The sequence below is a fragment of the Carlito syrichta genome, unplaced genomic scaffold (genome assembly GCF_000164805.1).
Source record: "Carlito syrichta isolate Samal-C Ts95f unplaced genomic scaffold, Tarsius_syrichta-2.0.1 Scaffold314724, whole genome shotgun sequence".
NCBI classification, from domain to species: Eukaryota; Metazoa; Chordata; class Mammalia; order Primates; family Tarsiidae; genus Carlito; species Carlito syrichta.
In genome coordinates, this window is record NW_007258820.1 from 106,391 (window position 1) to 118,618 (window position 12,228).

The following is a 12,228-nucleotide window of genomic DNA, read 5'->3' on the forward strand; positions in this document are numbered from 1 at the left end:
CAGGCGGGTCTTGAACCCACAGGCTCAGGCAATTCACTCACCTCAGCCTCCCAAAGTGCGGGATTACAGGCTGAGCCACCGAGCCCAGCCGGTAATTTTTTTATTAAGTAAGATCTCTTTAATATTTTAGAATTTGTAACAGTTTTTGTCCATAGTGGGTACTTAATAAATATTTGTGTAGAATTTTCAAAACTTTTTGTTATATTACATAAACCTGCGTTTGGATTTAACGTTTCTCTTTATTTTAGCTGTTAAAAAAATTAAATTTGAATGTGTCTCTCACTTATAACAAGCATTTCCATTGTAAGTGTAATGTACATGGTACATTTTGAAAACTTGAGAAGCAGAAATATGGCTCAAGAGTAAATATATCAAGACAATCATTATTCATAACACTGGTGCATGTATTTTTAATCTTCTCAGTGCACAGCTTTTTAAAAAAAGTATTGATACATTCAGTCTATATGTAAAATTTTATTTTTTTATTTTTTTATTTTAAGTCAGGATGTCACTCCAACACCTAGACTAGAGAACAGTGGCAAGTTCATGACTTAGCTGTAGCTTTGACTTCCTGGGCTCAGGTGATCCTTCTGTTTCAGCCTTCTGAATAGCTGGGATTACAGGTACATGCTACCATGCCCAGCTACTTTTTAATTTTTTTTTTTGTAGTGATAAGATCTCACTATGAGCTGGGCCTGGTGGCTCAGCCTGTAATCCTGCGTCTTTGTGAGGCTGAGGTAAGTGGATTGCCTGAGCCCGTGGGTTCGAGACCCGCCTGGGCAACTTGGCGAGACCTCATCTCTACAATAAATAAAAAATCAGCCGGGCGTGGTAGCACATGCCTGTAATTCCAACTACTTAGAAGGCTGAGGGGGAAGGATCACTGGAGCCCAGCAGTCGAGGCTGCGGTGACTGGGAGTGGCCACTGCCCTCCAGTTTGGGCAACAGAGTGAGACTCCAACTCAAAAAAATAAAAATATAAATAAATAAAAGATCTCACTATGTTGCTTTAGGCTGGTCTCAAACTTCTGGGCTCAAGCAGTCCTCCCACTTCAGCCTCCCAAAGTGCTGGGATGATAGGCATGGGCCACTGTGTCCAACCTACATATGTAAAATGTTGTACCTGCTTTAAAAAAAAATGTTATAGTAAACATATTGCTTGTTCCAGAAATAGTTAGTCTTTTCATGTCCAAGCAGTTGTTTTCCCTCTGCCCCTTTAAACAAACTGTTTAAACAGACTTAACTGCTTGGCCCTTTGTGTTTATTACTTATCTTAGCAGTTGCTCCCCTTCCCCCCTTTTTTAAAAAACAGACAGGTTCTCACTGTCAGTCAGACTGGGTGCAATACACCCTTGAACTCCTGGGCTCAAGGGTTCCTCCCACCTCTGCCTCCTGAGTAGCTAGAACTACAGGTGTGAGCCACAATGGTTGACTAATGTTTTTTTTAATTTTTGTAGAGACAGGGTTTCACTATGTTGCCCAGGCTGGTCTCAAACTCCTGGGCTCAAGTACTCCTTCTGCCTTAGCCTCCCAAAGCACTGGGATTAAAGATGTGAGTCACCATACCCAACCTTAAGATCACTACCTTATTCTTAATTGTTGTATCCTATTTAATTATATGTCTGAATCATAATTTGTTTTATCGGTCCCTTATTGATGAATATTTTAGGTATTTTTAGTTTTTCTTTTTGCTGTTAGACAAAAATATACTACAATGAGTAACCTAGTACATTTTTCATTTTATACATGTATGACAGATGTTTCTTAGCCTATAATTTTAGAACTAATATTTAGTGTATAAGAAAGAGTGTACATTTTTATTTTGACAAGTCTGACCAATTGGCCCTCTATAGGGATTATATTAGTATATACTCAGGTCAGCAAATATGAGATAAGACTACCTTTCTCTACAATCTCACCAAGATACTGTCTTAAAATATTTTTTTAAAATATTTTTGTAGACTGAGTGTGAGGGCTCACACCTGTAATCTCAGCACTTTGGAAAAATGAGGCGAGAAGATTGCTTGAGCCCAGGAGTTTGAGACTGGGCTAGGCAATATAGCGAGGCCTTGTCGCTACAAAATACCCCAAAATAAGCCAGATGTGGGACATGCACCTGTCTCAGCTACCTGGAAGGTTGAGACGGAAGGATTGATTGACCCAGGAGATCAAGGCTATGGTGAGCCATGAATTTGCCACTGCTCTCCAATGTGGGTGACAGAATGAGACCTCAGCTCACAAAAAAAAAAAAAATCTTTTGACCATACCCGGAATTAGAAAAAAGGAAAAAAATTTTTTGTAGTCAAATTAATTTTCATATGTATTTTTTTTACTATAAATGATTTACTTATATATTTTTCCTTTATTATATTGGCTTTTTAAAAATTAATTTGGGGAAACTAAATATTAGGGAAACTAACCTTTGCAAATTTTTATCTGTTTGTTTTCAGACTTTATTAGTAGTAGATTTGCCACATATAAATGTTATATTTTTGTGTAGTTAAATCTGTCAGTCTTTTCTGTTACTGTTTCTGGATTTTATGCAATATGTAAGTATGTAAACTATAGTAAAAAATAGTTATTTGAATTATAAGTCGAAGTATACAGGATCAGTGATATCTAGTGAAAAATTTAAGTATGTAGTTTACTTTTTGTACCTTTGTATGGATTTTATATAATTTAAACTTTGCTTGAAATAATTTATCTTTTTTTGTTTTATAGATGCCTTCCGGGATGTCAAATTTGTCAGCAACTGGTCAGGTAAGTTTAAATAACTACACTGCAAAAATTTTGAAGAAGAAACAAAATTAATCTATTAGAACATTTGCTAGGATGCAGTGGGATAAAACTCGCATTCTGTTGTAATTGATGTGTACTTCACTGAGGCTTAGAAGATAAATGATCAGGCAAGGCTGCTTGAAACTCAGGTGCAGCTACCTGGGAAGAGTTCTGAAGTTGAGTATGAGTTATTTGGGCTTGAAGGATAGTGGTTTTAGGTAGCAAGTACAATATGGGAAGGCCTGACAGTGAAAGACATCATGTTCTGTCAGGAAACTGCAGAACATAGGACGCGAGATGGGAATGTGAGATAAGAGCCTGAGAAGGAAGTAGGAGCCAGATCATTTAAGTTCTTTGTGTACTGTGCCACTTAGTTTAGTATTCCATGCAGTGCAGATACATTGGAAATGAATCTTCTTTGTTTAGTATGACTGAAAATATATTTATTTTACTTTCATACTTGAAAGATATTTTCATTAGATATAGAATTGCAGGTTGAATTTTCTCCTTGTAGCACTTTCGAGATGTCATTATTTATCTTTTGGCTTTTCTTTTAATGTGATGGGCCACTGACTTTTTTTTTTTTTTTTTTTTTTTTGAGACAAAGTCTCACTCTGTCACCCAGGCTGAGGTGCAGTGACTTGCCCATGGCCACCTCAGCCTTGAACTGCTGGGCTCAGGTGAGCCTTCCACTTCAGCCTTCCAAGTAGCTGGCCCTATAGTCACATACCACCATGCCTGGCTAGTTTTTCTTGACTTATTGTAGAGATGAGGTCTCGCCAAGTTGCCCAGGCTGGATCTCGAACTTGTGGACTCAGGCAGTCCTCTCACCTCTGCCTCCCAAAGTGCTGGGATTATAGGTGTCAGCCACCCCACGACTGAGATGGCAGCTGTCTTTAGTATAATGTTTCCTTCTGTGTAATGGGTCTTTTTTTCCTCTGGCTGCTTTAAAGATTTTTTTTCTGTACCTTTGGTTTTCAGCAGCATGTCTGTAATGTGGCTGTGGATGATTCTCTTTATATTTGCTCTGCTTATGTAAGTAACTGTAAATTCAGATTTTTCACCTAATTGAGAGGTGTCAGCCACTGTTCTTTTTTTTTTTTTGCTTTTTCTGAGTTGGAGTCTCATTCTGTCACCCAGGCTGGAATGCAGTGGCATGGTCATGGCCACCGCAGCCTCAACCTGCTGTCCTTGGGGAGATCCTTCCACCTCAGCCTTCCAATTAGCTGAAACCACAGGCATGCACCACCATACCCAGCTGATTTTTTGATTTATTATAGAGATGTGGTCTCACCATGTTGCTCAGGCTGGTCTCAAACCCATGGGCTCAGGCAGTCCTGTTGCCTCTGCCTCCAAATCTGCTGGGATTACATGCACCACCATGTCCAGCTAATTTATTTTTTTATTTTTTTTATTGTAGAGATGAGGTCTCGCCAAATTGTCCAGGCTGGTCTCGAACCTGTGAGCTCAGGCAATCCTCTTACCTCAGCCTCCCAAAGTGCTGGGATTATAGGCGTGAGCCGCCACACCTGGCTACTTTTTATTGTATTTTGTTTTATTTTATTTTATTTAAGATATGTGGTACAATTCAGGATTAGGTATATAAGTGGACATCATACAGGTAAAATTTGGGCCTCTCTTTGGTCCCCACTTTGCCTGGTTTGAGATCAGGTACCCTTATTGATGTTTTGTCTCCACCATCACCCTGGCAATATCCTACTACTGCCAGTCTCGTTTTTAAAGTATTATGGTAAATGTTCAGGATCTACTTGTGAGTGAGAACATGTGGTACTCTGTTCTTTGTTTTCTGTGATAGATCATTTAGTATTACAGACTCTAAATCCATCCAAGTTGCTGACAAGTTCATAATTTTGTCCTTCTTTATGGCTGTGTAATATTCCATTGTGTATATGTACCACATTTTTTTGTATCCAGTTCAGTTTCGATGGGCAGCATGGTTGGTTCCATGTTTTTGCTATCGTGAATAGTGCTGCAGTAAACATACGTATGCAGGTATCTTTTTTGTAGAATGATTCAAGTTCCTCCAGGTATATTCCCAGTGGGGGCTTGCTGGGTCATATGGAAGGTCAATTTCTAGTTCTTTTAGAAATTGCCACACTGTTTTCCATAGAGGTTGCACTAGTTTGCATTCCCACCAGCAATGTAGAAGCGAGTCAGCTCTACTTCTATTTTGACCTTAGTCCTAGGACATAGACCTTACTCTTAAAGTATACCTTTTTTGGGGTCAAGAGTGAATGTTTTTTCACTCTTGAACTAAAACTGCTTTGTTTCACAGACCTTAATGACCTAGTTCTCAGACTCACAGCAAGTGATTTCTGCTAGACGACATAGATTCTTGCCTGACACAGATACACCTTAGACCATGGCTAAGGACCCATGGTGATTCTCCATGCAAATTTATTTTTCTTCTCTATGTAACTCCCTCTTCTCTGGTACTCTGCTACAAATTCCAGCTGTTTTAGCAGCCTGAAATTCTATTCTCTGCTTCCTTGTTCAACTCAATGACACTGCCGTTTTCTACCTGAGCATCATCTCTGTGTGCAGTGATTGAGAAATTGCCCTCAAGCTGTACAATAATGGGGGCTTACCTCAAGTATTTTCCTCATTTCAAGGGTCGCCACCCCCATGTTCCTTCTTGTTCAATGCCTGAAAACAGGTATCTCATATATTTTGCCCACTTTGTGTCAGGAGTTGCCAAGACTACCTCTTGGTAGTGACTAGCTGCAGTGAATCACAAGACTTAATGTGTAATGGTAGTCATTGATAAGATTTAGTAGTAAATTATCTGTGTGGAGGATGTTTCTTCCTTTCTTAGGTTGCTGAAAATGTTTTTAATGAATAGATGTTGGATTTTCAATGTGTTTTCTACATCTGTTGACATGATTGCAAGGTTTTTCACTTTTAATCTGTTGATAAGACATTATATTGTTCGGTTTATGAATATTGAAGCAACTTTGCATTCTCAGAATGAATGTCACTTAAATTTTAGTTAAAAAATATTGCTGGGTCCAGTTTGCTCATATTTTGCTAAATATTTTTGAGTTTATACTGATGAGGGATAATGGGTTGTATAGTTTTTTTCTTGTAATACTAATGTTTTGTCTGTGTTTTTGTTTGTTTGTTTTGAGATGGGTTATCACTGTGTTGCCCAGACTGGTCTTGGACTCCTGGTCTCAAGTGATCCTCTAGCCTCAGCTTCCCCGATAGCTAGGACTACAGGCATGCTCTTTCATGCCTGGCTAATTTTTTTTTTTTTTTTTTTTTTTGAGTTGGAGTCTCACACTGTCACCCAGGCTGGAGTGCAGTGGCACACTCCCGATGGCTAATTTTTTAAAAAGTTTTTGTGGACACGGAGATCTCAGTATGTTGCTCAGGCTAGTCTCAAACTTCTGGCCTTAAGTGATTGTCCTACCTAGACTTACTTAAGTGCTGGGATTAGAGGCGTCAACCAGGTGTGCCTAGAAATTTTTGATGGGTGCTGCACATTTTGAGTTTCATATTTTTGGGTTAGATATGATGTATTTCTTTAGGGAGTTTTGGACTTATTTTAGTATGCAATTATATTGCTGTGGATCAGTTTGATTCTTTCAAGTCTTGCTCTCACACATTGTAAGAGCTCTTAAGATGAAGTCGTCATCTAAATTTAATGTAGGGCATCTATACAAAATGTGATCTAGACATATAATAGAAGTAATATTCAATAACAAAAATAAATGACTCACTAATAGATACTATAATGTGGGTGAATCTAAAAATCATCATACCAGTTAAGTCAGATGCTAAGAGTATTTTTTACATAATTTTCTGTAAAAATTCAAGAAAATGTAAACTAATCTATATGGTAATAAAAAGGTGATAAGTGGTTGTCTGTTGATATTCTTCTGAGAACCCTATCATAGGCCTCATGTATTGCAAGGTGGCTTCACTCTAGATGGTGGGAACATAAACAGTTCCTTGCCATTCATGAGCTTCAATAATGGCCTACTGCTGTCTAATATTTCTTACCTTGTCTTGAGTAATTTATTTTTATATATGCTTAAGGAGATCCCTTTGCAGATATTTGGAACTTTTCTCTTTGTAGCTTCCTCCTCTTTTTGTTTTTTACTTCAAAAACTCTAGCTGCTTTGGTGGCTTCCTCAAGTCTATTTGATTTTAAGATATCAAATCAGTGATACTGCCTGGCTCCTTGGGTTCCTACTTTGCATTTTGGTCCCCTGTGTGCTGTTAGTTGTGTGCTGCTGGGTAGAATATCATCCCTCTCTCTGCCCCTGGCCTTAGGCAATCACTGATCACCTTTTTGTAAACTATACAGATTAGTTTACATTTTCTTGAATTTTTATGGAGAATCACATAAAGATGTACTCTTGGCTTCTGGCTTACTTGGCATGATGATTTTGAGATTCATCCATATTGTAGTATTCATTAGTGCTTTGTTTCTTTTTATTGAATACTATTTCTATTATATGGCTATATTAGTTTTTGTATAAATGTCATACATTAAATTTAGATGATGACTTCTTCTTATATGAATGTGTTTATGCTATTTCATTGTTATGGTGAAGTATTAATTCATTGATATCCTAAAACAAAAAAGGCAGACTGTTTTTATACTCTTCATTGGTTCATTCATTTTAATTTAGTTTTTCATTAATTTTTGGAAAGTTCCTTTTGTAATCTCACTTTTTTTCTTTAGGTGTTTTTGTGGTCGTTTGGTCAAGCAACATGCTTGTTTTACTGCAAGTCTTGCCATGAAATATTCAGATGTGAAATTGGGTGACCATTTTAATCAGGCAATAGAAGAATGGTCTGTGGAAAAACATACAGAACAGAGCCCAACGGATGCTTACGGAGTCATAAATTTTCAAGGAGGTTCTCATTCCTACAGAGCTAAGGTATGCCACATATTTGTTTTTCTTCTTACTTCATTTATCTTATTATTTATTTGTTTTTTTTTTTTTTGAGTTGGAGTCTCACTCTCTCGTCTCACTCTCTCACCCAGCCTGGAGTGTAGTGGCACGCTCATGGCCACCGCAGCTTCGACCTGCTGGACTCAGGTGATCCTACTGCCTCAGCCTTCCGGGTAGCTGGAACCACAAGTGTGCACCACCATGCCTGGCTAATTTTTTTGATTTTTGTAGAGATGAGGTCTTGCCATGTTGTTCAGGCTGGTCTTGAATCCCTGAGCTTAGGCAATCCTCTCACCTCTGCTTCCCAAAGTGCTGGGATTACAGATGTGAGCCACCACACCCAGCTTATCTTGTTATTTAAATAATAAAAATTTATTACCTCACAGTTTGTATAGCACCATGTCAAGAAGTTAGCCTCAATCATTTCTTTGTGTATTTTAAAGTTCTTTGTATAGGTGCATACCAATATAGAATTGTGTCTTTTTGGTGGATTGAACCTTTTATCATTATAAAATGTTTTTTATTTCTTATCTATATCACATAAAGATGTATTCTTGGTGTCTGACTTACTTGGCATGATGTTTTTCTTGATAGAGTTTGCCTATATATGCAGTTTGTCATTGACCAAAATGCCAAAACGTTATGGTAGTGCATGATTGTGTTGTAAATTAGTATTCTGGGCTGGGCACGGTAGCTCATGTCTGTAATTGCAGCTTTGTGGGAGGCTGAGGCCTTTGGAAGGTGACTAGTGAGACCCCAACTCAAAAAAATAGAGTTCTGTTACCATTTTCTGAACAACGTAAGAACCTTTAGAATATGAGGGGAGCCGGGCTCGGTGACTCAGCCTGTAATCCTGCGCCTTTGGGAGGCTGAGGTGAGTGGATTGCCTGAGCCCGTGGGTTCGAGACCTGCCTGGGCTGCAAGACCTCATCTCTACAATAAATCAAAAAATCAGCTGGGCGTGGTAGCGCACGCCTGTAATTCTGGCTACTCGGAAGGCTGAGGCGGAAGGATCGCCGGAGCCCAGCAGGTCGAGGCTGCGGTGGCCGGGAGCGGCCACTGCACTCCAGTCTGGGTAACAGAGTGAGACTCCAACTCAAAAAAAAAGAATATGAGAGGGACTCAAGAAACCCTGGGGTTTATTTATAAAAAATTGTGCATTTATTCTTATGTGCTTAAACTTCAGTCACCCTCAAAGTACTCTCTGTTTGATGCACTACACCTATCGAGATGCTTTTTCCACTGCTCAAAACAGTTTTTGAACTCATTTATTTTGATGCCTTTTAGTGCTTCTGCCATTTTTATTTTACCTCTTCCACATTGGCAAGACATTTTCCTTTGAGGTCTTTTTTCATCCAGGAAAACAAAACAGTCACTCAGGGTGAGATTGAGAGAATAGGGGGGTGGGGCACGGGAGGTCATGCTGTTTTTGGTCAAAAACTGCTCAACACTCAGTACAGTGTGAGCAGGTGCACTTGTAAATCATCCATCATGAAATGAGCAAATACGTTGAAAGAATCTCCAAAAAAATTTCATTGAAGCTGAACGCAGCCTCTCACAACAGTAGCTGATATATTGATGCCAGTAGGTTCCTAGAACACTTACCTAGCAGAGAAAGCCTGTACTACAAGGGGCCCGCCCTCCAAAGAATACTTCTGTATTTTTTTGGGTAGCCCTCATACTTGTAACTGCATTTATTTCCTTTATTACTTACATGTTTTTGTTGGCATGAATTTTACTTTTACTGTGTATTTGAAATCCCCAAAACATAATTATTATCCTTTAGATTTAAATATTTTAATCTTTACATTGTTCTACCTGCCTTGCTGTCTTTTTTTTTTTCTTCCCAATTGGGATCTTGCTCTGTTGCCTAGCTGGAGTGCATTGGCATGATCATGACCATCATAGCTCACTGCAACCTCCAACTCCTGGGCTCAGGTGATCCTTTCAACTAAGCATCCCAAGTAGCTGGGACTACAGTCAAGTAGCATTAATCCAGCTAACTTTTTGGGTATTTTTGTAGAGATGAGGTCTTGCTATGTTACCCAGGCTGGTGCCTCCCTGTCTCAATGAGAAAAACAGTGCCAAATGATGGGCTCATCATCTCTCCAAGTTTTTCTGTTCTCCTGGATCATGATTCCACAAGTTTGCTCTACTTTCATAGCTCTTTAATCCCTTAAAAATTGTTGTTATATTTTTTCTAGTTTCTCAAGTTCCTAGGGGCAGTTTAGTCTACAAAGCCTAGTCCACTATTGCAGAGTGGCATTTCTCATTATCCCTAATATAGTCTTTTTTAAAAATTAGCTTTAGACTTTTTCCTTAATACCATTTTATGTATTCAAATATAATAATGAGTTAAACAAAACCAGTACAGAAAGACTTAATCTAGAACAAACTCTATTTACAAATCATTGGTAAGAAATTCTGTAGTCTGTTACTCAGTTTTGTAGAATTCTATTATTTTCAGCTTCATTTATTTGTCACTACTGAGATTTTCAGTGATATTATATCTGCACTTTAGGCAAATAGAACGAAATACAGTAGCCATAGTAAATATGTTTTGTGATATCACTTAATAGAAGGATAGTTTTTTAAAAATCTTTGAAGCCCAAGGAAGTTATTCCACCAACATAATAGCTTATTTTCTATTACCTTTTCTAGAGAATGATTTTTCAAAAATTAAACTAGTGGATCATCTGAACACCATGAAATTTTGATTAGGATTTTCTGATTATTTTAATCTGATCAAATCCACAGTTACTTCCAGCTTAGGAAATAATCATCCATGTTAAAGAAGTCTTTTAAATTTTGCTCCATAGTCACGATTCACTGAACTAGATCATTGACAAAACTTTCAAACAGATAATTCAGTATTTGACTCTGTTAGTAGAAAGAATCTTAGACTTCATTCTCCTACTTCTCATTCTTTCTCTTTTCATCATCTTAGCCAGTCTTAATGCTTCTCATTCAGGGTACATTCATAATTAATCAAGACAGTAAATACTGTGGATACATTTCTAAATTGGATTAATGGTAATTGAGTATAAACAGAAAAAGTAGCATCTGTGTCTTAATATTTAAAGTTACAGTTCCACTACTTCAATAGATGTCCCAGAATGATTTTTTTCAACTTGAAAATCATTTACTATTGTGTAAGTATATCAAAAGTAACAATGAAATCTGTATATGTAATCTGGTTCACAAAAATTGTTTCTGAAGTCTCATAATGTTGTGTTGTGACACTTGTGAACATATTCAGTGATTTTGTCCTTTTCAAATCTTTTCTAGTATGTGAGGCTATCATATGACACCAAACCTGAAGTCATTCTGCAACTTCTGCTTAAAGAATGGCAAATGGAATTACCCAAACTTGTTATCTCTGTACATGGGGGCATGCAAAAATTTGAGCTACATCCACGAATCAAGCAGTTGCTTGGAAAGGGTCTTATTAAAGCTGCAGTTACAACCGGCGCCTGGATTTTAACTGGAGGAGTAAATACAGGTAATATGATTATTATACCAATTTTTATTTAGTGTGGTTGTAAATCTTTCATAATGCCAGTTTGAAATAATAATCAACACTAAATATAGATATATTTGAACCTTCTGTTAAATAATCTACAGTTTCCAGGTAAAAATTATAATGGAACCTGTTTGGTTGCCATTTAGGCTTAAAACACGCACACACACACACTTTAATGAGGGATTGGCACACTACAGCTCACATTCCAGATCCAGCCTACTCCTTGTTTTTGTGAATTAAAGTTTATTGGCACACAGCCACACTCACTTGTTTATATAGGATCTATGACTCTTTTTTGTGCTACAACTGCAAAGGTGAATAGTTGTGACAGAGATTGTATGTCCTGTAAAGCTTAAACTACTTACTGTTTAGTCCTTTGCAAAAATTGTTGCTGGTGCTATTGTAGAGGAAAGCATTATTCTTTTTTTTTTGAGTTGGAGTCTCACTCTGTCGCCCAGACTGGAGTGCAGTGGCCGCTCCCGGCCACCGCAGCCTCGACCTGCTGGGCTCCGGCGATCCTTCCGCCTCAGCCTTCCAAGTAGCCGGAATTACAGGCATGCGCTACCACACCCGGCTGATTTTTTGATTATTGTAGAGATGAGGTCTCGCTGCCCAGGCGGGTCTCGAACCCGCGGGCTCAGGCAATCCACTCACCTCAGCCTCCCAAAGTGCTGGGATTACAGGCTGAGCCACGGAGCCCAGCTAGCATTATTCTTATCACTTTCTTACTACCGGTAAGCTCATATAAGAATGCAGTCCTAGCCTTGGCAGTGGTAAGAAGTAATCTTCAAAAATCAATTTTTTTTTGTTGTTTTTTTTAAGTTAGAGTCTCACTCTGTCGCCCAGGCTGGAGTGCAGTAGCACACTCATGGCCACTGCAGCCTCAACCTGCTGGGCACCGGTGATCCTTCCACCTCAGTCTTCCAAGTAGGTGGAACTACAGGCGTGTGCTACCACACCCAGCTAATTTGTTGATTTTTTTGTAGAGACGAGGTCTCA

General features: G+C 38.4%; 1 protein-coding gene across 2 annotated transcripts in view; it reads left to right on the forward strand.

Annotated features, from left to right (window-relative positions):
- TRPM7 (transient receptor potential cation channel subfamily M member 7) overlaps positions 1–12,228 on the forward strand; it is a 133,651-nt gene that overhangs the window by 38,610 nt on the left and 82,813 nt on the right. For both annotated transcript variants that reach the window (XM_008071778.2, XM_008071779.2), the window contains exons 3-5: positions 2,722–2,760; positions 7,493–7,691; positions 10,995–11,208. In XM_008071778.2, the coding sequence (XP_008069969.1) occupies positions 2,722–2,760; positions 7,493–7,691; positions 10,995–11,208 (452 nt within the window). The remainder of the gene's footprint in view (positions 1–2,721; positions 2,761–7,492; positions 7,692–10,994; positions 11,209–12,228) is intronic.